This window comes from Odocoileus virginianus, chromosome 14 (genome assembly GCF_023699985.2).
Source record: "Odocoileus virginianus isolate 20LAN1187 ecotype Illinois chromosome 14, Ovbor_1.2, whole genome shotgun sequence".
Classification (NCBI taxonomy): domain Eukaryota; kingdom Metazoa; phylum Chordata; class Mammalia; order Artiodactyla; family Cervidae; genus Odocoileus; species Odocoileus virginianus.
In genome coordinates, this window is record NC_069687.1 from 59,383,770 (window position 1) to 59,407,275 (window position 23,506).

Genomic DNA, 23,506 nt, shown 5'->3' on the forward strand with positions numbered 1-23,506 from the left:
GCTTAGCTCCAAGAATTACCCACTGAGGGTCAGTCTTACTTCTTCTATAACCCTACCCATTCCTCCTCCCTCAAAGACTCATTTTAAAGCAAATCCTAGGTGTTCTATAAGTGAAAATCGCTCAGCCGTGTCTGACTTTTTGCGACCCCATGGACTATACAGTCCATGAAATTCTCCAGGCCAGAATACTGGATGGGTAACTGTTTCCTTCTCCAGGAGATCTTCCCAACCCAGGGATTGAACCCAGGTCTCCCACATTGCAGCCGGATTTTTTACCAGCTGAACCACGAGGGAAGCCCAACAATACGGGAGTGGGTAGCCCATCCCTTCTTCAGCGGATCTTCCAGTCCCTGGAATCCAACAGGGGTCTCCTGCATTGCAGGTGGATTCTTTACCAACTGAGCTACCAGGGAAGCCTAGGTGTCTTATAACATCCTATTTATTTCTAAAAGACATAATCACAATACCATTATCCAATGATCCCTACTTAGCCACCCTTCACAGCTTCATCCTTGTGAAAAGCACTATGTGGTTCTTACTTTTGAGGATGTAAATTATTTGCCATGAAGAAATAGTGGTGTAGTGTTCCGCGTGTTTGAAGTCACAAGATCTGAAGAGGTGTGCCATGCATGTACAGTTAAAGCTACACTAAATCTGTTTGTCCGGCTTGGCTTCAAGAACTGCATATTTTGGACCTAAATGACCTGGTTTAATTTTTTTCCCCTTAACCTCTGGAAAGCAAGGCGTGGGAAGGGGATTTGGTGTCTCTGTTAAATGCCGAGGCGTGTCTGAACTTGTTTCTTTTTCCAAAATGTACAAGTTGCTGAGAGAACCATGGACTTACGTGAACAAGTGCTGCAAGAAAGAAAAGAGAGAGAGACAAAACTGGCTGAGTTAGGAAAAATCGTCGGTTTCGGGTCACGTTCTTGCAGTCGGCAGTCCCGGCCGGTTTGTTCCCGGCGTGCTGGAGGTCAGCGGCCTCGGACTCGGTGCTTGGGTCTCGGGCAGCTCTCTGGCTCCAGGGCGTTTCCTCCTTTTCCGGCCTCGGAAAGTTTTGTTTTGGTTCTTAATTCCCTATCAAGGAAAGGCACCCTGTTGACCATTTCTCAGAGTCTTCTCCGGTTGGCTAGAGGCCAAGTTTCCCCCATCCCAGTTGGCCCCAACTTGGGTCCCTCCCTGAGATCCTCGAAAGCTCAGGAAGCGAGTCTTCTGAGGAGGGAGAGAGAAGGCAGCCTGGCGGTGGGTTCCACTGTTTCTGGCCGGCCCTTCTCTTCGCCCCGTCCCTATGCCAGTACCCATCGCACAGCGAAGGGTGCGGGCAGTCTCCCGGGTGATGCTCCGGGACCGGGTTCTCCACCATTCCAAAAAGAATACTCATTCTCCGACGCGCCAGCGCTGGGAAGAGAGGAAGAGGACGAAAAGCCCGGGAATGGGGCCTAGGGCGCATGCGCAACGCAGCCCGTGCGTTTGAAGGTTCGCCCCGCGGCGGCAGCCGCTAGGTGGCGCATGCGCCCTGGAGGGTGCGGGCAGGTCTCCGGGAAGAAGGCGGCGGCTGCAGCGAAAGGCGGGGGCGCCCTGGGGGCCGGGCCCGTGTTTACGGAGCGGCGGGAGGGCGCGGACGCGGAACCCGGCGCGGCGTCGGTAGCGGCACGATGGTCATGGCGCATTTCGTTGAGAATTTTTGGGTAAGAAAAGGATGTTGGACATGGTGTGGGTTTCGGAGGCCGAGAGTTTCTCCGCCTGACCTCGGCCTGCGTGCGCTTCGGGCGGTGGCGGCGGCTCTGCGGGCAGGGCCGGCGTCCTCCGACCGCCGCCTGCTGCGTCCCGCCTGGACGAAGCCCGTCGGGTGACGGGTCGTCGGCCGCGCCGACTCGCGGGCTCGCCGCCCCGGCGGGGGGCGGGGGCTGTCAGCGCGGCCCCTCAGCCCGCGGCGGGGACGCCGAGGGGCCGCCCGCCGCCCGCGCGGGGACAAAGCGCCGGATGGGGCGGGAGACCGAAGCCGGGAGCCGGCCGCCAGCCCCGCCGGAGACTCCCGGCGCTGGGCGCGCTCCGCGGTGCGGACGCGGACGACGGGCCCGCGGCTCGGCCACCCAGCTGCGCGCTGCCGGCGAGTGCGGCCCGGAGCCGGGCGGGGAGGCTCGCCTCCTTCCCGTCCCGCAGGCCCCCATCTTAGCCCTCGGCCCCCCACCATTTCCCCACGAATTCCCGTGCGGACTTGGGCTGGATCAGCACTTCCTCTCGGCCTCGCAGCTCGACTCGTTGGTCTGCGCCCAGGACTTTGCCTCTGGGCCTGTTCACAAAGCGTACAAAAGTTGACTTTAGTGTAACTGGATTCCTTAGGCTTGAATGCACCCATACTTCCCCTTGTTCCCTGGGCTCCTTCGCCTTCCTCATTCTTTCCACACCTCTCCTCTAAATCCAGTATTGGTTTTAGGTGGTTCTCTGAGAATGACTTCCCAGTCTCCCTGTGGAGTGTTTTTCCGCAGTTATTGTTTGTTGTATTGGGGAGTAGAGTTCAGCCGTGTACAGGAAAGGAACATGTGTACTCAGGTGTCTCAGGAATCCCATTTTATGGCTTGACAGTTGCAAGAGGTACAATTCCATTTTAGTTAAGATGTAGAAATATTTAGAGTGGTATGCATAAAGTGGATAAGGAAGGATTTAAATTCTTAATTTCTAATTATTTCACCCACAGATTTGCTTAGTAATCAAATCAGTTTGTAGTTATTCGTCTTCCTTGTTTTCCACAAGCGACACAAATACTAGACGTCAGCTTTGTATTTTTTTTTAAAAACAGCCTTATTGAGGTAGAGTTCACCCGCTATACAACTCATTTAACAATTCAAGGATTTAACGTATACTCATAGAGCTGTGCAGACATCAGCCACGCTTTATTGAGGTACAATTCACCTGCTATACAACTCATTTAAATGAACAATTCAAGGTTTTTCGTATGTTCATAGAGTTGTGCAGACGTCAACCACGTTTTTAGAACAATTTCTTCATCTAAGGAAGGATACCAGTGTTTATTAGCAGTCATCTTACCTTACCATGTAGATTTGTCTACTCTGGGCATAATCATATAAATAGGTCCATACACGTGGTCCTTTATGATTAACTTCTTTCATTAACATGTTTCCAGGGTTCACCCAGGCTGTAGCATTTAACAGTAGTTAATTCTGTTTTATGGTCAAATAATGTGTGTGTGTGTGTGTGTGTGTTGTGTTGTATTTAGCCATTTATCAGTGGTAGAGATTTGTTTGGTTGTGCTTTTTGGCTGTTATGAATAATACTGCTGTGAACATTTTTGTACAAGTTTTTATGTGGGCACATGTCTTCATTTCATTTGGGAGTGGAATTGCTGGGTCATATAGTAACTCTGTGTTGAATATTTTGAGGAACAGCCAAACATTTTCCAAAGTAGTTGCACCATTTTACAATCCCACTAACAATGTCTGAGGGTTCCAGTTTTTTCACATGCTGGACTACACTTGTTATCTGTCTTTTATTGTAGTGGATGGGTGTGAAGTAATATCTCATTGTAGTTTTGGTTTGCAGATAACATGATTTTGTAAGTATTATCTCCCATTCTTTGGCTTGTCTTTTTCACTCTCTTAATGGTGTCCTTTGAAGCACATAAGTTTTTAATTTTGATGAAGTCGAATTTTTCTAATTTTTCTGTTATCTGTTATGCTTTTGTTGTCATATCTAAGAAGTCTTTCCTAACCCAGGATCACAGAGGTTTACTTCTGTGTTATTTCTGTGGGTTTTATATGACGTTTTTAGTTCTTACATTTAGGCCTATGATTCATTTGAAGTTAGTTTTTGTGTACAGTGCTGGGAAGAGGTACACCTTTATTCTTTGCATGTGGGTTTAGTTGTTCCAGCATTATTTGTTTAAAAGGCTATTCTTTTTCCACTGGATAGTTTTGGCACTCTTGTCAAAAATGAGTTAACTATAGATATATGAGTTTTATTTCTGGATTTTCATTGGTATCTCTCCCTATCCTTATGTTAGTACCACACTGTTTTGATTACTGTAGCTTTCTAGTAAGTTTGAAATGTGGAAGTGCGAGTGCTCCAACTTCATTTTTCTTTTTCAACATTATTTTGGCTCTTCTGGGTCCCTTGATTTTCGATATAGCCTATTGATTTTAGGTTTTATGTAGGCAATTTGTGAAACTTCTATAAGGATTGTTTAAAATTTGATGTTCTTAGAGTGTTTTTTTTTTTTTTTTTTTTGGATGCATGGTTGTGGTTTTGAAGTTTGATAACTGCACATTAACATTTAAAAGTTACGTTTTGTTTTCTGTCCATGATTTTGAACATAGCCTTTTTGGGGAGGTTTTTGGCTATTCTATGAATAATGTTTTATGAACCTTTTTGTGCAGATTTTTGTGTGCCCCTTGTTTTCCCTCTTAGTTGAGGCATGGAAATAAATTTGGATATCTGAAATCTAGAGAGAATCCCAAGTCTAGTTTATGTTTTAGTGTGTGTTTAGTGTTTGCTTTCATTTCCAATATTGTGTACATATTCTTAAAATAGACTGCATTTTATTTTACTTCCAAGCCTGGTTGTGACTGAATGTGCTAAATTGGCTCTTAAAAAGCTCCAAAGAATGATAAATGAACTGGAAAACCCTGAGAACTAAATAACTTCTCAGAATTCTTAGCTGTCTATTTTAGATAGCTTAAAAATTTGCATATTTCTGAATCATTATAAAATAATTTCTTAAAATAGAGAATTTATTTCTCTATTCAATTTCACGTTTCTCCACTAATGTTTAAAGTGGCACTGTCAAAACAAAATAAAACTTGTCAAAGTGAGGTAATGGGAATCTTTAAAGCTTTAGGTTTCTAACCAAACAGGCTATTAATTGTTTTTTTCACTACATATAAAAAGACAGATCTTTTTGTTGTGGCGTTTTGTTAGAGGAAAATTTGAATCATTCAAACTCTCTTCAAGTTAATTTGAAAGCAACACATCCTGCCTTTTTCTTTATAGTTTTTTCTTAACTAAAACTATATGCTACATTACAAATTCCTCTTTTTCATACTAACCTTTGAAGAGGAAAATATATACAAAACTTCCTACACAACAGGTGTTTTGTTGCTGATAAGTCAGTTTTTGCCACAGAGTATAGTGCTGCAAAGATAATCAAGTAGAAAATGTTTTTCTTTCTATTAAAATTAGATGGCAAAAATAATTTTGATAACATATCCACAGTTACCTTCAGTATATAAAAACAGTTGTTAGCCCTTCAAAAGATTATTTAACTTTTTTAAAAAAAGTTACTGACAAATATTACAGTGAAGAAGTGTCTCCCAATGCTGCTTCTTTCTTAAAGAGTCCAGTACTAGTTTTTAGTACTCTTGAGGTTATAGATGTCCACTTTACATTATAGTGATTAAAATGGTGATTTATATTTTTTATAAAGCCCAAATAATTTTAATTCAGGTGTTAAAAGGTTTTTTATTTTTAAGAAGTAGATTTCATAGTAATAAGGGGAAAAAAACAAGTGAGTACATATAACATGATTTAAATAGACCTCATTTTACATCGTGATCCCAATCTATATAAGATATAAAGCATTCTCCCAAAGACACCAAGTATTTTTTAGCATACATTAAGTTGTAATAAAATGACATTTTTACTTAGGTAACTTTTGTCGAAGATCTCCATTCAGCATATGAATGAATAACTATTATCTTAGGCATTTTTGTTCTGAATCTTTTTCTTTTTTTTTTTGGCTGTACCAGGTATTAGTTGTGGCATGTGGGATCTTTATTAGTGGCAGGTGGGCTGTAGTTCCCTGACCAGGGATTGAACCCCAGACTGCTGCACTGGAACCTCAAAGTCTTAGCCACTAGACCACCAGGGAAGTCCCTGTTTTGAAGTTTTTCTTCCTTTTGTTTTCTTTTCTTTTAGTGCTTAACTAGTTAAGAAGTCTCATGTCATTTATCTGTTGATTTCACTGGTATTGTCATGCTTTACTTTTAAATAAATTCAGAGCACCTGGTTATACCTTTTTCTCTTGGTATCCTTGGGGAATTGTTTCCGGGACCAATACCAAAATCTACATAATGCCCCAGTCCCCTGTGTAAAAGGCATATAATACTGTATATCCAAAATTTGATCTGTCATTACATGGATAAACTGGGAGGGTTAAAATTTTTTTAAAAAAATGTGGAGTTGCTATTAATAGGACTATGGAATGCAAACTATTATTATGTTTTTGCTTGGTTATTTAATCTAAATTTAGTATCCTACATGAGAGACTAATGGTACCCCCCATATACATATATACACATTCTTTGGGGTTATTTATCCACATGAAAATTTTAAAATATACATCTTTAGAAAATTAGTTGAGGTGACCATAGAAACCCAGAATATAGACTATTACTTGAAATTTACAAATATTGTAGTTGGATCTGATCCCATCAGATGATATACAAAAATTTTTAAAGGATGTACATTTGTATATTTGCATACATATGTTAATTAACATATTTACATGTTTAAGTACTTAACAGGTGCAAAAGGGAATGTAGTATAAGATCTCCCTCCTTTTATCCACCCACCAAGATCTCCCAAAAGGCAATTCACTGTTACCAATTTTTTATGTAGCTTTCCAGAGGTAACCTATGTATATACAAGCAAATAGCATATATGTTAAAATGTGTTATTATATGTTAGCCAGTTATCTATGCCCAAATTATTTTTCAACTGCAACAGGCTATGAAAACTCAAACTACAGGGTCATCTAACTTGGTTCAAGTAGGCTTGTCAGGTAGATATTATGTAATTGTATTATTTTAGATGGAACTGAATTTTATTGTCAGTCCCATAGGTTTTTTTCTGGGGAGGAGATGGAGTGGAAGGGTGGTTTATTTTTTGTTTTTGCCTTTACTGTTGAAATTGAGAAATTGTTACTGATTTAGTTTCCTTTTACTAAATTTGCTAAGAAATATAGTCTGCCTTTACTAAGAAATTGTTACTGATTTAGTTCAATTTAGGGGAAGGATTTTAGAGAATTGATACAGGGTGATAAAAATTTGCTGTCTGGGTTCTTTTCTAGCCCTACAGACTGAATCTTAATTGTTCTAATCCTTTCAGAACTACTTAAATTATTTAGACAAAGGCATGGGAGAACAGTATGCTTTGTGTCCTCCTGCAGTTTTGATTAGCATAAGCCCTTTGGAAATACATTGTTGTTGTTTAGTCGCTAAGTTGTGTGTCCAATTCTTTTGTGGCCCCATGGGCTGTAGCCCACCAGGCTCCTCTGTCCATGGGATTTCCCAAGCAAGAATACTAGAGTGGGTTGCCATTGCCTTCTCCAGTGGATCTTCCCAACCTGGGGATGGAACCCACATCTACGCATCTCATCTCCTGCATTGGCAGGCAGATTCTTTACCACTGAGCCCCTGGGAAGCCCTTGGAAATACACACACACACACACACACACACACACACACACATGTATGTTTTGGGAGGAGGGCAAGTAATTTTTTGAGTTATAGGGTATCTTCTCAGATTATCCATCCTGATTTTATAATTGTGGAACAATTTAACAGAAGCACACTGGGAAGTCTTTCTAGAAATAAAATGGCGAGGAAAATTATGCAGGAAAGGGAATTAGGACTTGTCTTTAAATTTATCTAGTGTGGAAAAATTAAAATATTTGAATTGGAAGAATTTTAGTAGAAATCTGGTCCATAGGGATAAGCAAAAATTGGTCAGATGTGAGGAAAAACAAAAGCCAGGCAGTAATGGAGACCTATAATTATAGTTGACCCTTGAGAAATGTGAAGTTTAGGAGTGCTGACCTCTGCACAGTTGAAGATCAGAGTATAACTTATAGTTATTATAGTGGATGCTTCCTATCCATGGTTCTCTGTAATGGGGCTCTGCATTCTTGGATTTAACAAGCCCCTGATCGTGTAGTAGTGCTGTAGTAGTTACTATTGAAACATGTAAGTGGTCCTGCACAGTTCATACCTATGTTGTTCAGGGTTCCTTTGTGTATCTACTGGTAAAGAGGCTAGAGAACATTGCTGCAGTGGCCAGAGGCAGAGAGGATTAAATTGGGAAGTGGTTAGTGAACTGTGTGATGAAGTTGAGGCACAGAATTCCATCATTTCCATCACACATGCTCTGTGATGAAATAGCAAGAGTAAAATGTATGGAAGATATGACAAGCATGTTTGCTTGACGAGGGAAAAGATAGGAAGGTACAAGTAATGCAAATTAGTGGTTGCTGGGACCTTAGATAAGAAGTGTTAGTTATTAGTTGCTTAATACCCAGTGACTGGCTCATATCATGAACTACTTATTGCAAAATTCAGACTTAAATTGATGAATGTAGGGAAAACCACTAGGCCATTCAGGTATGATCTAAATCAAATCCCTTATGAGTATACAGTGGAAGTAACAAATAGATTCAAGAGATTAGATCTGATAGAGTGCCTGAAGAACTGTGGGCAGAGGTTTGTAACATGTCACGGAGTCAGTGATCAAAATCATCACCAAGAAAAAGAAATGCAGAAAGGCCAAATGGTTGTCTGAGGAGGCCTTACAAATAGCTGAGAAAGGAAGAGAAGCCAAAGGCAAACAAGAAAAGGGAAAGATACGTCCATATGAATGCAGAGCTCCAGAGAATAGCAAAGAGAGATATAAAAGCCCTTTTAAGTGAACTATGCTAGGAAATAGAGGAAAACAGTAGAATGGGAAAAACTAAAGATCTCTTCAAGAAAATTAGAGATACCAAGGGAAGATTTCATGCAAAGATAGGCACAGTAAAGGACAGAAAGGGTATGAACCTAACAGAAGCAGAAGACATTTAGAAGAGGTGGCAAGAGTACACTGAATCTCAGTGACCCACGCAGATAACCACAAATGGTGTGATCACTCACCTGGAGCCAGACATCCTGGAATGCAAGGTCAAGTGGGCCTTAGGAAGCATCACTACAAACAAAGCTAGTGAAGGTGATGAAATTCTAGCTGAGCTATTTCAAATCCTAAAAGATGATGCTGTGAAAGTGCTGCACTCAAGACGCCAGCAAATTTTGAAAACTCAGCAGTGGCCACAGGACTGGAAAAGGTCAGTTTTCATTTCAGTCCCAAAGAAGGACAATGCCAAAGAATGTTCAGACTAATGCACAATTGTACTCATTTCACAGGCTAGCGAAGTAATGCTCAAAATCCTTTAAGCTAGGCTTCATCAGTATGTTAACCGAGAACTTCCAGATGTTCAAGGTGGATTTAGAAAAGCCAGAGGATGGAGAAGGAAATGGCAACCCACTCCAGTATTCTTGCCTGGAAAAATCCATGGACAGAGGAGTCTGGCAGGCTGAAGTCCATGGGATTACATGACTGAGCTTGTGTGCGCGAGAGTGGAGGGAGGTGGGTTGGTAGCAATAAACTGGTAGAACTAAAAAAACAAACAAACAAAAAGCCAGAGGAACCAGAGATCAAGCTGCCAACATCCCTTGGATCATAGAAAAAGCAAGAGAATTCCAGAAAAACATCTGCTTCATTGACTACTCTTAAAGCCTTTGACTGTGTGGATCACACCAAACTGTAGAAAATTCTTGAAGAGATGGGAATACCAGACCACCAGTACCTCCTGTGAAACTTACATGCAGGTCAAGAAGCAGTAGTTAGAACCGGACATGGAACAATAGACTGGTTCCAAATTGAGAAAGGATTACATCAAGGTTGTATATTGTCACCCTGCTTATTTAACTTACATGCAGAGGACATCGTGCAGAATGCTGGGCTGGATGAAGCACAAGCAGGAGTCAGGATTGCTGGGAGAAGTATCAGTAACCTCAGGTACGCAGAGGACACCACCCTCACGGCAGAGAGCGAAGAGGAATCAAGAGCCTCTTGATGAAGGTGACAGAGGAGAGTGAAAAACTGGCTTAAAGCTCAGCATTCAGAAAACTAACACTGTGGCATCTGGTCCCATCATTTCATGGCAAATAGATGGGGAAACAATGGAAACAGTGAGAGACTCATTTTCCTGGGCTTCAAAATTACTGTGGATGGTGACTGCAGCCATGAAATTAAAAGACACTTGCTTCTTGGAAGAAAAGCTATGAGAAACCTAGACAGCATATTAAAAAGCAGACACATTACTTTGACTACACATGTCCATATAGTCAAAGCTATGGTTTTTCCAGTAGTCATGTACAAATGTGAGAGCTGGACAATAAAAAAGACTGAGTGCTGGAAAATTGATGCCTTTGAACTGTGGTGTTGGAAAAGACTCTTGAGAGTCCCTTGGACTGCAAGGAGATCAAACCAGTCAATCCTAAAGGTAATCAACCCTGAATATTTACTGGAAGGACTGATGCTGAAGCTGAAGCTCCAATACTTGGGCCCCCTGATACAAAGAGCTGACTCATTGGAAAAAGACCTTGATGCTGGGAAAGATTGAAGGCAGGAGGAAAAGGGGATGACAGAGGATGAGATGGTTGGATGGCATCACCAAATCAATGGACATGAGTTTGGGCAAACTCAGGGAGATAGTGAAGGGTAGGGAAGGAAGCCTGGCATGTTGCAGTAAGGGGTTGCAGAGTAGGACACGACTAAGTGACTGAATAACAACAGATAGTCAGTGAAGATATTTTTCCTATTTTTGGTGTTTGTGTGTGTGTGTGTTTTCCTTTTTATTTATAGCTTATTATGTGATAGTTAAAAGACATAAGAAAGTAAAAATTACCTATAGCCTTTTGTTCCAAAATTTTCTTTGGAAATACAAAATTCTTAGCGAATTCTACTGTATACTTCTGTATCTTGATATCTTCAAATGATACTAACATCAAAACATTTTTCTCGTGATTAACTATTCTTTGAAAATATTTTCAGTATAGGTTTCATAGACTAGATAAGACGTAATTTTTAGCATTCCCCTTTTGGACATTTAGGTTACTTTCACTTTTTGTTTTTTCCATTTGTGAAAAGTGAGGATTGGTGATTTAAATCACCAATTAATGTGAATGAAACGCCAGATTAAGAAGGTAGCCTTGTGTGTCTTTCCATGCATAGATTGAGAAGTTTTTGAAAAAGCTGCAATAGTTTGCAATAGTTTTTGAAAAAGTTTTTGAAAAAGCTGCAATAGCTTGCAATAGTTTGCAAAATGAAAATACTTTCGTTTTGAAAGTAATGAAAACAAATTTATTTACAGAATACTACAGAAAATTTGAAATATAAAACAGTAGAGAATTAGCTCAAAACTATTTGCTTCTGTTGTTTTTGTTGTATCTATAAAATATTTTTTTATATATGGCTTAAGGATTTAACTAACTGGAAGAGCTGAGTTGTAATTTAAAAGATATGGGAGAAGTATTTGAGGGGTGAGGAAATGATTTTTTTTTTTTAAGTAATAAGATTTGTTTCTTTCAACCAATCACCAGATGTGTTTGAGTAAGTACTGTTCTGACTGCTGAGTAGTCATTCTACATTTAATCACTGTTTTCTGCTCTAACAATATCTTGCCAAGAGCTCTACATAATAGTTTTAGTGATCTTGTGTGAAAATTTTAATACATAGAGGTTATCACCTGTGGTTGAAGTCCTGTTTACCTGTAGAAAAGCTGTGCGCATGTATTCTTTTTTCACAGTGGTTTTCAAGGCAAGAAAGAAATGGCCCTGGAGGGCCATCATTGCATGTTTGTTGAATTCCTATCAAAAATATCTAGAAAATTCCTCACTAGAGGGGCCATTCTTCAAAGCAAAAAAACAAAACAAAAACTTCAGAATTAGTTTAATGTTTCATCATGTTTTTCAGAGAAGGCAGAATAAAATCAGATGATATCAAACACACATTAATGTTTCCTCTTGCGCTGGCATGTCCTAGGTTACCTGTTCAGTGTCAGTAAGAGCTGGAGTAAAAGGAGAATGTAGGGAGGTGGGAAATGGTGATCTTTGTTCATCTTTGGAGCGGTTTAGGGCTGAGAGGAAGCCCAGGCATGACGCTGCTGTTCATGTGACCGGACCTCCTGACCTTTCTCTCCCAGAAAATTGTTTGATTAAAAGGGAACCTAGGTAAAGCCGACTTTTCAATGAATAGCCTGACTATGTAGCATGTACTCTTAATCTTTTGCCTATTTTCTAGCTCTTTGACTTACCAAAAGTGAAGAATATCCAGGTTTTTAATTTTAGTCTTTAGTTTACAGTTGCCCTTAAGAGTTCTTTGAAGAAGTATCAGAGCCCAGTTAAAATCTATAGGATTTATGGTTTTGTGATTTTTCATTATTTCCATGGCTCGCTAAAACCCAGATATGTTGACAGTTCCATTTTCATTAAAATAGGAGTTTCATAGCATTATTAATAGAGTGTACAGTTTTTTTCAGGTGGAAATACTTTATATTTTGATTGTATTTTATAGTTACTAAAATTTTTTTAAGTGTATAGTTACAAGATCAGCTGGAAAAGTGAATGTTTTGAGTTGCCAAAATAGCTTTGATGACTTATTTAAACATTTTAACTTGAAATTTCAAGGATATCTCACTTGTAGACTGTATATTTTATGCTTAGTTGCCCAGTCGTCTCCAACTCTTTGTGACCCCGTGGACTCTAGCCCATCAGACTCCTCTGTCCATGGGTTTTCCAGGCAAGAATACTAGAGGGGGTTAACGGTTCCTTATCCAGGCGATCTTCCTGACCCAGGGATCAAACCCAGGTCTCCTGCATTCCAGGTGCATTCTGTGCTGTCTGAGCCACCTGGGAAGCCGCAGGACTCTGTATTAGACCAGAAAAAAATCTGAACATTTTCAGTGGTTTTGTGGCCTTCCTTATAACTTAGTTATCTTTTCAGCTAAATTTCACTTAAATTGATGATTTAGATGTAAAATAATATGCATAAATGATCTCATTTTTATATTAAAAAGAAGCATAATTTTGTATGCAAAGAAGGAATCTGGACTGATCTACATCAGACTGTTAATTTCAGGAATCTACTTCAGTTAGCATCTTTAGAGGAAATGATAGGTACTAAGTTTATATTCTTTTAAAGGATCTGTTTAAAAAAGAAAAAGCAAGAGAGTTCCAGAAAAACATCTATTTCTGCTTTATTGACTATGCCAAAGCCTTTGACTGTGTGGATCACCACAAAGTGTGGAAAATTCTGAAAGAGATGGAAATACCAGACCACCTGATCTGCCTCTTGAGAAACCTATATGCAGATCAAGAAACAACATTTAGAACTGGACGTGGAACAACAGACTGGTTCCAAATAGGAAAAGGAGTACGTCAAGGCTGTATATTGTCACCCTGCTTATTTAACTTATATGCAGAGTACATCATGAGAAACGCTGGGCTGGAAGAAGCACAAGCTGGAATCAAGATTGCTGGGAGAAATATCAATAACCTCAGATATGCAGAGGACACCACCCTTATGGCAGAAAGTGAAGAACTAAAGAGCCTCTTGATGAAAGTGAAAGAGGAGAATGAAAGAGTTGGCTTAAAGCTCAACATTCAGAAAACCAAGATCATGGCATCTGGTCCCATCATTTCATGGCAAATAGATGGGGAAACAGTGTCAGACTTTATTTTTTGGGGCTCCAAGATCATTGTAGATGGTGACTGCAGCCATGGAATTAAAAGACTCTTACTCCTTGAAAGGAAAGTTATGACCAACCTAGACAGCATATGAAAAAGCAGAGACATTACTTTGCCAACAAAGGTCCATCTAGTCAAAGCTATGCTTTTTCTAGTAGTCATATATGGATGTGAGGATTGGACTATAAAGAAAGCTGAGTGGGAAAGAATTGATGTGTTTGTGTGGTGTTGCAGAAGACTCTTGAGAGTCCCTTGGACTGCAAGGAGATCCAACCAGTCCATCCTAAAGGAAATCAGTCCTAGGTGTTCATTGGAAGGACTGATGTTGAAGCTGAAACTCCAATACTTTGGCCACCTGATAAGAAGAACTGACTCATTTGAAAAGAGCCTGATGCTGGGAAAGATTGAAGGTAGGAGGAGAAGGGGACGACAGAGGATGAGTGGTTGGATGGTATCACCAACTCAAAGGACATGAGTTTGAGTAAACTCTGGGAGTCGGTGATGGATAGGGAGGCCTGGTGTGCTGCAGTCCATGGGGTCGCAAAGAGTCAGACATGACTGATGGACTGAACTGAACTGAACGATCTGTATGATTCTGGACTTCCATCTTTGAAGGATGAAATTTGTTTCCACTTCATATTAGGACTTACTAAAAAGATTTTTATACCTGTTTGTATTGGATTATGACAAAATTTTATTTACCTTGGGCGCATTCAGGGGGACTTTCTATGAAAATGCTACCTCTTTGCAGCGTGCATTGAGATTGGCAGAGAAAAGATCCTCTCTTAGTCTTAGCCTTCATTGTAATTGTCCTTCTTGGATCAGCAGTGGTGTTAGTAGCTGTTCTTGCCAGTTAATACTGAAAATTTCCCTGCTAGAATTGATTGTCAATAATATTGATAAACTTATTTAGTTGGGCTTCCCTGGTGGTTCAGGTCATAAAGAATCCGCCTGCAGTGTGGGAGACTGGGATTTGATTCCTGGATTGGGAAGATCTGGAGAAGGGAATGGCTACCCACTCTAGAATTCTTTCCTGGAGAATTTCGTGGACAGAGGAACCTGGCTGGCTACAGTCAATGGGGTTGCAAAGAATCTGACACAACTGAGCTTTTTTCACTTCACTTCATTATTTAGTTTTTTTGACAACTTTATTGAAGTATATTTTGCGTACCATACAGTTTTTCATCTGAAATGTACATTGTTTTGGTAGTGTTCACAGATATTTGCAAACCATCATCACAGTCAAATTTAAATTACCTTAAAAAGAAATCCTATACCTTTTATCAATCCCGTCTCATCCTCACCCCACCTCGAGAAACACAGTAATCTACTTTCTGTTTCTATAGATACCTCTCTTCTGGCCTTAAATAAGAGTGGAATCGTATAGTATGTGGTCTTTCGTGACTGGCTTCTTTCTCTTAGCGTAATGTTTTCAAGGTTAATCAATATTATAGCATGTATCAGTATTCCATTTCTTTTGTGGCTGAATCATATTCCAATGCATGGGTATATCACATTGCTTGTCCACTTGTTAGTTGATGGACGTTTGGGTTGTTTCCATCTTTTGGTTATTATGAATAATGCTACTCTAAACATTACAAACATTATAAACATTTGATATACATTAGTGTACTGATTTTTTTTTGTGGACATAGGTATTTTCTTAGGTGTTGAGTAAACTAAAGAAAAAGACACAGTGAGGGAAGGTGAGGGTGCGATGGATTGACAGGTAGCATGAAACAGATGCATTACCGTCTGTCAGAGAGCCAGAGGGAATTTGCTGCATGAGGGAGCTCAAACCCACGCCCTGTGACAGTCTAGAGCGGTGGGATGGGCTGGGAGGGGGGAGGGAGGTTCAAGAGGGAGGGGACCTATGACTGATTCATGTTGATAATACGGTGGAAACCAACAAAATATTGTAAAGCAATATCCTCCAATTATAAATAAATTGAAAATAAAGCTCATCACTGATGACTAAATACCTTCTCTTAAAAACTTAGCTATTTGGATTTGAATTTCTTTCTGGTGTTCTAAAATTGATTGCAGTAGTGGTGCAGTAGAGGTGTTATAACTCTGTAAATATACTAACATTTTTTGCATTGTACACTTTAAAAATTTTGTATCATGTGTGAATTATATCACAATAAAATTGTTACTAAAAAAGAATAAAATTGAGGAGAAGAAGAAAAAAAATTGGCTGTTGATAATCAAGATTTTATATCAACAGTTGTAACATACTTGGGAGAAAATTGCATTTTAAAACTGCTTATCTTCATAGCTTTTAACTCTACTGCTTCTGTATTAAAGACTTGTTTATTAGAAAGTTATCTATGCTCATTATTCCAGTTTCCAGAAATAATTTGCTGTTAATAGTTTAGATTCTCTTTGTATGCATATATGCAGCCTGTTGGGCTTCCTGGGTGGCTCAGTGGTGAAGAATCTGCTGCCAGTGCAGGAGATCTGGGTTCAATCCATGGTTCAGGAAGATTCCCTGGAGGAGTAAATGGCATCTCGCTCCAGTATTCATGCCTGGGAAATCCAAGAACAGAGGAGTCTGGCGGGCTACAGTCCATAGGGTTGCAAAGAGTCGTCACACACGATTTAGTGACTAACCATGCATGCGTGCAACCTGTTATTTTTTTCAATGAAAATAAAATTCTACATGTACTGTTTCACACCTTGCTTTTTTAAAAGAAGTTTTATTGGAGCATATTTTATATATCATAAAATCTACCCAATATATGTGTGCAATTCATTGACTTTTAGTAACTTTACTGAATGGTGCTGCTGCTGCTGCTAAGGTCACTTCAGTCGTGTCCAACTCTGTGTGACCCCATAGGCGGCAGCCCACCAGGCTCCACTGTCCCTGGGATTCTCCAGGCAAGAACACTGGAGTGGGTTGCCATTTCCTTCTCCAATGCATGAAAGTGAAAAATGAAAGTGAAATCGCTCAGTCGTGTCCGACTCTTCGCACCCCATGGACTGCAGCCCACCAAGCCCCTCCGTCCATGGGACTTTCCAGGCAAGAGTACTGGAGTGGGGTGCCATTGCCTTTTCCGTACTGAATGGTGCAGCCATTATCAATTTTAGAACATGTTTATCCTCCCAGTAATTAGATTATGCCCACTTAACAGTTAATGCTCTCTTCTGCCCTCAACTCTGTAGATTTGCTTGTTCTGTAATTTTGTATAAACGGAATCATACAATATATAGTCTGTTGTGTCTGGCTTTCACTTAGTAAAGTGTTTATGAGGTTAATCCATGAGGTCTTATGTGTCAGTGTTTGTTACTTTTTATTGCTAATTCGTATTCCATTGTGTGAATCTACCTCATTTTGTCTCTCCATTCATCAATTTGAGACATTTAGGTTATTCCCAACATTAGATTATTTTTGGCTTTTATGAATAATTGCATCATGCTTTTTTTTTCTCACTGATAATATGTATATCTGGGCAGATTGCAGAGATTAATACTTAAAATTCGACTGCAAGATTTTAATGCAATTAAAAAACACTATATTTCATTGTAGGAGATGCTGTCATTTGTTTAACCAGTAATGTTAATGGATGTTTTTGAGTTCTGTTTTTTCACAATTATAAGCAGTACTGCAGTGAATATTTTTCCACATTTATCTTTGTATGTGTGTTTTTGCAGTATAGATTTCTAACTGTGGAATTGCTGGATAAAGGGCATGAAAATTTGCAGTTTTAGTGAAATACTGAAAACCAGAAAACACCTTTAGTTATAATTCTACTTGATAGTAAAACTGTTGTCTATTTGCTTGTACATTTATGCATTTGTAGTTAGCTAAGTAAAAGCAAGCTCTGCTTGCTTGAGTTAACAGAATATGTTAAGATAAATTTTTTTGTGTGTCGAAAAAAACTTATTACCAAAGGGAAACGGTGCTGGATGGGGATAAATTAGGAGTTTGGGATTAACCTGTACATACTATTACCTATAAAATAATCAACAAGAACCTACTGTATAGCACGGGGAACTATATTCAGTATTCTAGAATAACCTATATGGGAAAATAATCGGAAAAAGAATGTGTGTGTGTGTGACTGAATCACTTTGCTATACACCTGAAACTAACACAACATTGTAAATCAATTGTACCACAATATAGAAGAAAAATTAATTTAAAGGAAATGATAGGAACATATCCACTTCAAGGTCTAAGATGATAAAATGGATATGTAATTCAGAAATATCTCCTGTTATTTTACTTGTCTTTGAATTAGAATAAAAACACTGGCAGCTATTAAAAGGTTAATTAGAACTTGCATGGAGGTACTTGTAGTGTTAAGAAAACTGGTTAATCTCAAATGGTGACAGAATTGAGTTAGGATTGCTAGTTTCAAGAGTAGTCTTCCCCATCTCCCCAGAATTTCCAGGTTTTTTTGGGTGCAGATACTGCAGCCAAATGTGTCTAGATCTGAGCTCTAGTGCTCTGTCTCCTCTATGTCTCACCTGTGTACAGACGTGTGTGTACTTAATACATCGTCATCTCTTGTCAAAAGCCATAAAGAAAGTTTTGATAAGGTAATAATAGGCTTGGGTTCTTTCTTGGTACTTACCTTTGAACATTTTTCTTAAAGATACATGTATATTTGTCTGTGTGTGTGTGTGTGTATGGAGAGAGAGCCATTTGAAGTATTAAAGTTTTTGCTTAGTTTTGCCAAAGAAAAGTTAATGATCCAGTAAATATTTGTGTTAACAGGTTTGTGAAATTAAGAAAACAGTGCCTAGATCGAGCGTTTTTACATTTTTTAGAGCATCAAATGAATGAGTGGGCTTCCCAGGTGGCTCAGTGGGTAAAGAACCTGCCTGCAATGCAAGAGAAACCAGAGATATGGGTTTGATTCCTGGGTCTGGAAGATCCCCTGAAGGAGAGCAAGGCAACCCACTCCAGTATTCTTGCCTGGAGAGTCCTGTGGACAGAGGAGCCTGGCGGTCCATAGGTTGCAAAGAGTTGGACACAACTGAACACAGCGTAGCACCAGCTTATTTTTAATTTGAATATGCATAATAAATATGCATAACACACATTGGGAATCTGACTTAGAATTATGTGCCAGTGAAAACTGGTAGTTGTCAGGGAAGAATTTTGGGGACAGAGAGCTCCAGACTATGGATTTTATGATTTTAGATTTCAGATTGGTTTTTGTTTCAGGGTTCATGACTGTATTATGGGAGTTGGTGGATAGTTTAATTATTTGTAGTTTCTGCAGTATATTCAAGTAATGAATCCCTTGGAGATTTCAGGTCCTTGATTATTTTGTCTGTAATTTTATTTACTAATCTTTATGTTTTTATTTTTGCTTGCTATAGACTAGAGATAATGGTTACCTCAGAGAATATTATTTTGGCTGGAATAAATTTGCATGAAAAATCCATAGAAAGTAAAGAACTAAAGTTAGATCATAATTTATGTGAAACGTGAAAAATTATAGAAACAAAAATGGATGTGTTTAGATTTATAGGAGACTGTAGTCTTATATCCTTGATAAAATGGAAATGGATGTTCAAAATGCTAGGGATATTATTTGTATTATTTCATTACATATATTTTAATTTTTTATATGTGTCACAGTCTGATTACTTGCTCTACTGGTTGACAGGTTTATTAGGAATCACTTCAACATAGCTGGAAGTTTTTATAATATGTTTCCTGTTTTTGGTCAACTGTGGAAAACGAAGTCTCAGATTGCATAACACTTGCTTTTGGCATTGCTTTCTATTTCCAACAGATATGTTCAGTTCTTCTTATTATCACTAAAGAAAAACTAAAACTGCTGATTGTAAAGAGTTGTTGAACTTAGTTTATATTCTTTCATTTCACCCATAAAATTTCTGTTTCTAATGTTTTCTTTGTTATTACTTGCTAATTTAACTTTGTATTGGATTAAATGGCTTTAAGATTTCCTAGGGTTGTATAGTAGTCTGTTTCTGTTAATTTTTCATTAGTTGAGGTCATTGGGTTGCAAAGAGTCGGACACAACTGAGCGACTAACACATAGCCAATAGTCTGTTACTGCTCTTCTATTAAAATTTTACCTTCTGTCTCATATCTCAAGTTAAATTTACTGAAAGACTTATATTAGCGATTATAAAGTGTTTTGTAGTGTTTAGTGCTTATGTGATTAGTAAATACTGTTTTGACTCAAAAATCAGGATTTAGTTATTTTAAAGTATAGACTGTGAGTTAAATAATCAGGAATCCCTCAATATAGGTTAAAGGGATTGACATGGGATTTGGTAATGGTCCATGTTTATCTTTCCTAAATTCAGTTCAGTTCAATTCTATCACTCAGTTGTGTCCAGCTCTTTTCAACCCCATCCACTACAGCATGCCAGGCTTCCCTGTCCATCCCCAACTCCCAGACCTTGTTTAAACTCATGCCCATTGAGTCGGTGATGCCATCCAACCATCTCATCCTCTGTCATCCCCTTCTCCTCCTGCCTTCAGTCTTTCCCAGCATCAGGGTCTTTTCTAATGTGTCAGCATCAGGTGGCGAAAGTATTGGAGCTTCAGCTTCATCATCAGTCCTTCCAATGAATATTCAGGATTGATTTCCTTTAGGATTGACTGGTTTGAGTCCAAGGGACTCTCAAGAGTCTTCTCCAACACCACAATTCAAAAGCATCAATTCTTCAGTACTCAGGTTTTTTTATGGTCCAACTCTCACATCCGTACACAACTACTGGAAGAACCATTGCTTTGACTGTGTGGACCTCTGTCAGCAAAATACTGTCTCTGCTTTTTAATATGCTGTCTAGGTTAGTCATAGCTTTTCTTCCAAGGAGCAAGCATCTTTTAATTTCATGGCTGCAGTCACCATCTGCAGTGATTTTGGACCTCAAGAAAATAAAGTCCTAAATTACACTGCGTTTATTTTTTTTTAATTTCAAATGTGTTTCATTAATATATCCTTAATAGTGATTATATCTATAACTGATTATAGAGTGTGTATATGTGTGTTGTGAATATATGTGTATGTAATATATTGTACACTTTATCAAAGCCTATAGCATTCCTTTGATACAGTTTAAAATTATGCAGTGGGGAGCAATGCTTAACTTAAGGAAAACAGCTCATTTGAATATTGGAATTGCATGTTAGTTATGCTTAAGTAGTTTTGATCTCTTCTTTTGTTAAACTAAAAATCTTTTTAAATTTTAGGGGGAAAAAAATAGTGGCTTTGATGTCCTTTACCATAATATGAAACATGGACAGATATCGACAAAAGAACTAGCAGATTTTGTAAGAGAAAGGTATGTAATTTTTAATAAGTCATTTAATAATTCATTATTGAGAAACATTTCAGAATATGAATAATTTAGAAAATTTTTAGTTGGATTTGAATAAAAGTAATCAATTACTCTTTAAAAAGTATACTCTACTTATACTTTAAAGTCGTGGTTCTCTGTCATCTATACACTGCGGGCTATACTTAGCTCTCAGTGGCATTGATCTGGTTTGCAGATCACTGCTTGAGAATATTATCTATATGTTTTATATTGAATATGCTAGCACAGTGATAAAACTGAGGAATTTTGTAGGGTAAGAATTACTGTTTCTTTAAATAAGTATGTCATTAAACATACTAAAATAACTTGAAAAGACTAAGTTTTCTGAATTTGTCATTTAGCTATATAGTTTTATGACTTTTATTTTTAAAAATCCTTAATTATGTGTTTTTAAATTGTGCAAATTTACAAAACATAGTTTTCTTTAATACTCTTAGAATATAATAGTCAATTAAAAACTATCAGTATAAGCATAATTTAATTTGATTAAGGCTATTTTGTGGCTCGTCCCACTTGGTAATTTTTGTGTGAACACATTTTAAATGTTTTCCTTGCTAATATAGGGATATGTTGCCTTTAGATACAATATACCATTCATTTATTCTTTCCATGTATATCCCACATCTGCTGTGTGCCAGGCGTTTGTGTGGATTTGGGGAATGTGGTGATAAGGATTCAGCTTCTGCCTTCTTGGAGTTTATCAACTGGTCGGAATTGGGGAGCTAAGTATTTAATGTTAGACAAATCCTCTTTGACTTCTGCCTTTCTGCTGCAGTTGAAAGGGGGACCATAAGCCCTAAGTCCTGTGGATAGAGCTGTCCTTACTGGTACACTTTCCATCACTGGGAAGAGTCAAGGCGAGGCTGTGGGGCTCTGCATCTCTGGCCCACCCTCTAGCCTCCTTCTCAACCAGCACTTAACGTCACTGCTGTAATTATCTACCTTGAGACCAACGGGGCGGTTGTAATTATGCCTTTTAGTGCGGTTTATGTCAGTTACCATAAGAAGTCCAGGACTCGTGGGTCATCCTGCTTTGTTCAGAATCTGACCCGTGAATGTTTCTGTGAGCACTGAGAAAATACGTCCTTCCCCTTGACCTCTGCTACATTATTTTTCTCCATAGCACTTAACAGCCACCTGATATGAGTGATATTTTACTTATTTAGTCTGTCTTTCCCTACTAGAATATAATTCCCACAAGAACAGGGTTTTTTTTTTTTTTTCTGTTTTGCTTATTCATCATCTTGCAATTAGGATAGAGCTTGGCCCTTGGTAGGCCCTCAGGAAACATCTTTTGATAGAATGAATTTCTAACAGCACTGTCCTGATCCAAGCTGTCATTATTGTTGCCTGGACTGTAGCAGTAGTGCCTAACTGTCCTCTATCTATTAGAACTGTCCTATTTTCCTGCAGTTTATTCTCTGTACTGCAATTGGAGGTTTCTTTTTCAAACTACAGTTTGAAAGTTCAAAGTGAGCTCTTTCAAAATTCAGTTTGTTACTTCTCCTGTTGAAACCACTTCAGAGGCTTCTGATTGCTCTTAAGAGGCCTATGTGGTATGACCCCAAATTGCCTTTCAAACTTTAGCTCATACCAGACTTATGTTTATTTAGATTCCTTTTTCCTCTCTAGAAACATTGGCTATTTTATTGACAGGCTTTTATCAGTCGAAGTTTTATACATGCTTAGTCTTTTTTATTTTTTTATTAGTTGGAGGCTAATTACCTCACAATATTGTAGTGGGTTTTGTCATACATTGACATGAATCAGCCATGGATTTACATGTGTTCCCCATCCTGGTCCCCCCTCCCACCTCCCTCTCCGCCTGATCCCTCTGGGTCTTCCCAGTGCACCAGCCCTGAGCACTTGTCTCATGCATCCAACCTGGGCTGGTGATCTGTTTCACCCTAGATAATATACATGTTTCGATGCTGTTCTCTCGAAACATCCCACCCTCGCCTTCTCCCACAGAGTCCAAAAGTCTGTTCTATACATCTGTGTCTCTTTTTTTGTTTTGCATATAGGGTTATCGTTACCATCTTTCTAAATTCCATATATATGTGTTAGTATACTGTATTGGTCTTTATCTTTCTGGCTTACTTCACTCTGTATAATGGGCTCCAGTTTCATCCATCTCATTAGAACTGATTCAAATGAATTCTTTTTAATGGCTGAATAATATTCCATGGTGTATATGTACCACAGCTTCCTCATCCATTCGTCTGCTGATGGGCATCTAGGTTGCTTCCATGTCCTGGCTATTATAAACAGTGCTGCAATGAACATTGGGGTGCACGTGTCTCTTTCAGATCTGGTTTCCTTGGTGTGTATGCCCAGAAGTGGGATTGCTGGGTCATATGGCAGTTCTATTTCCAGCTTTTTAAGAAATCTCCACACTGTTTTCCATAGTGGCTGTACTAATTTGCATTCCCACCAACAGTGTAAGAGGGTTCCCTTTTCTCCACACCCTCTCCAGCATTTATTGCTTGTAGACTTTTGGATAGCAGCCATCCTGACTGGTGTGTAATGGTACCTCATTGTGGTTTTGATTTGCATTTCTCTGATAATGAGTGATGTTGAGCATCTTTTCATGTGTTTTTTTACATGCTTAGTCTTTATTTGTA

General features: G+C 38.9%; 1 protein-coding gene across 1 annotated transcript in view; it reads left to right on the forward strand.

Moving 5' to 3' along the window:
- The first annotated feature begins 834 nt into the window (after window positions 1-834).
- Window positions 835-23,506, forward strand: part of FCHO2 (FCH and mu domain containing endocytic adaptor 2) — a 130,527-nt gene continuing 107,855 nt past the window's right edge. Inside the window, 4 exon segments of the mRNA XM_020915936.2 lie at window positions 835-1,421; window positions 1,474-1,585; window positions 1,587-1,685; window positions 20,755-20,846. Coding sequence (XP_020771595.2) covers window positions 835-1,421; window positions 1,474-1,585; window positions 1,587-1,685; window positions 20,755-20,846 — 890 coding nt within the window.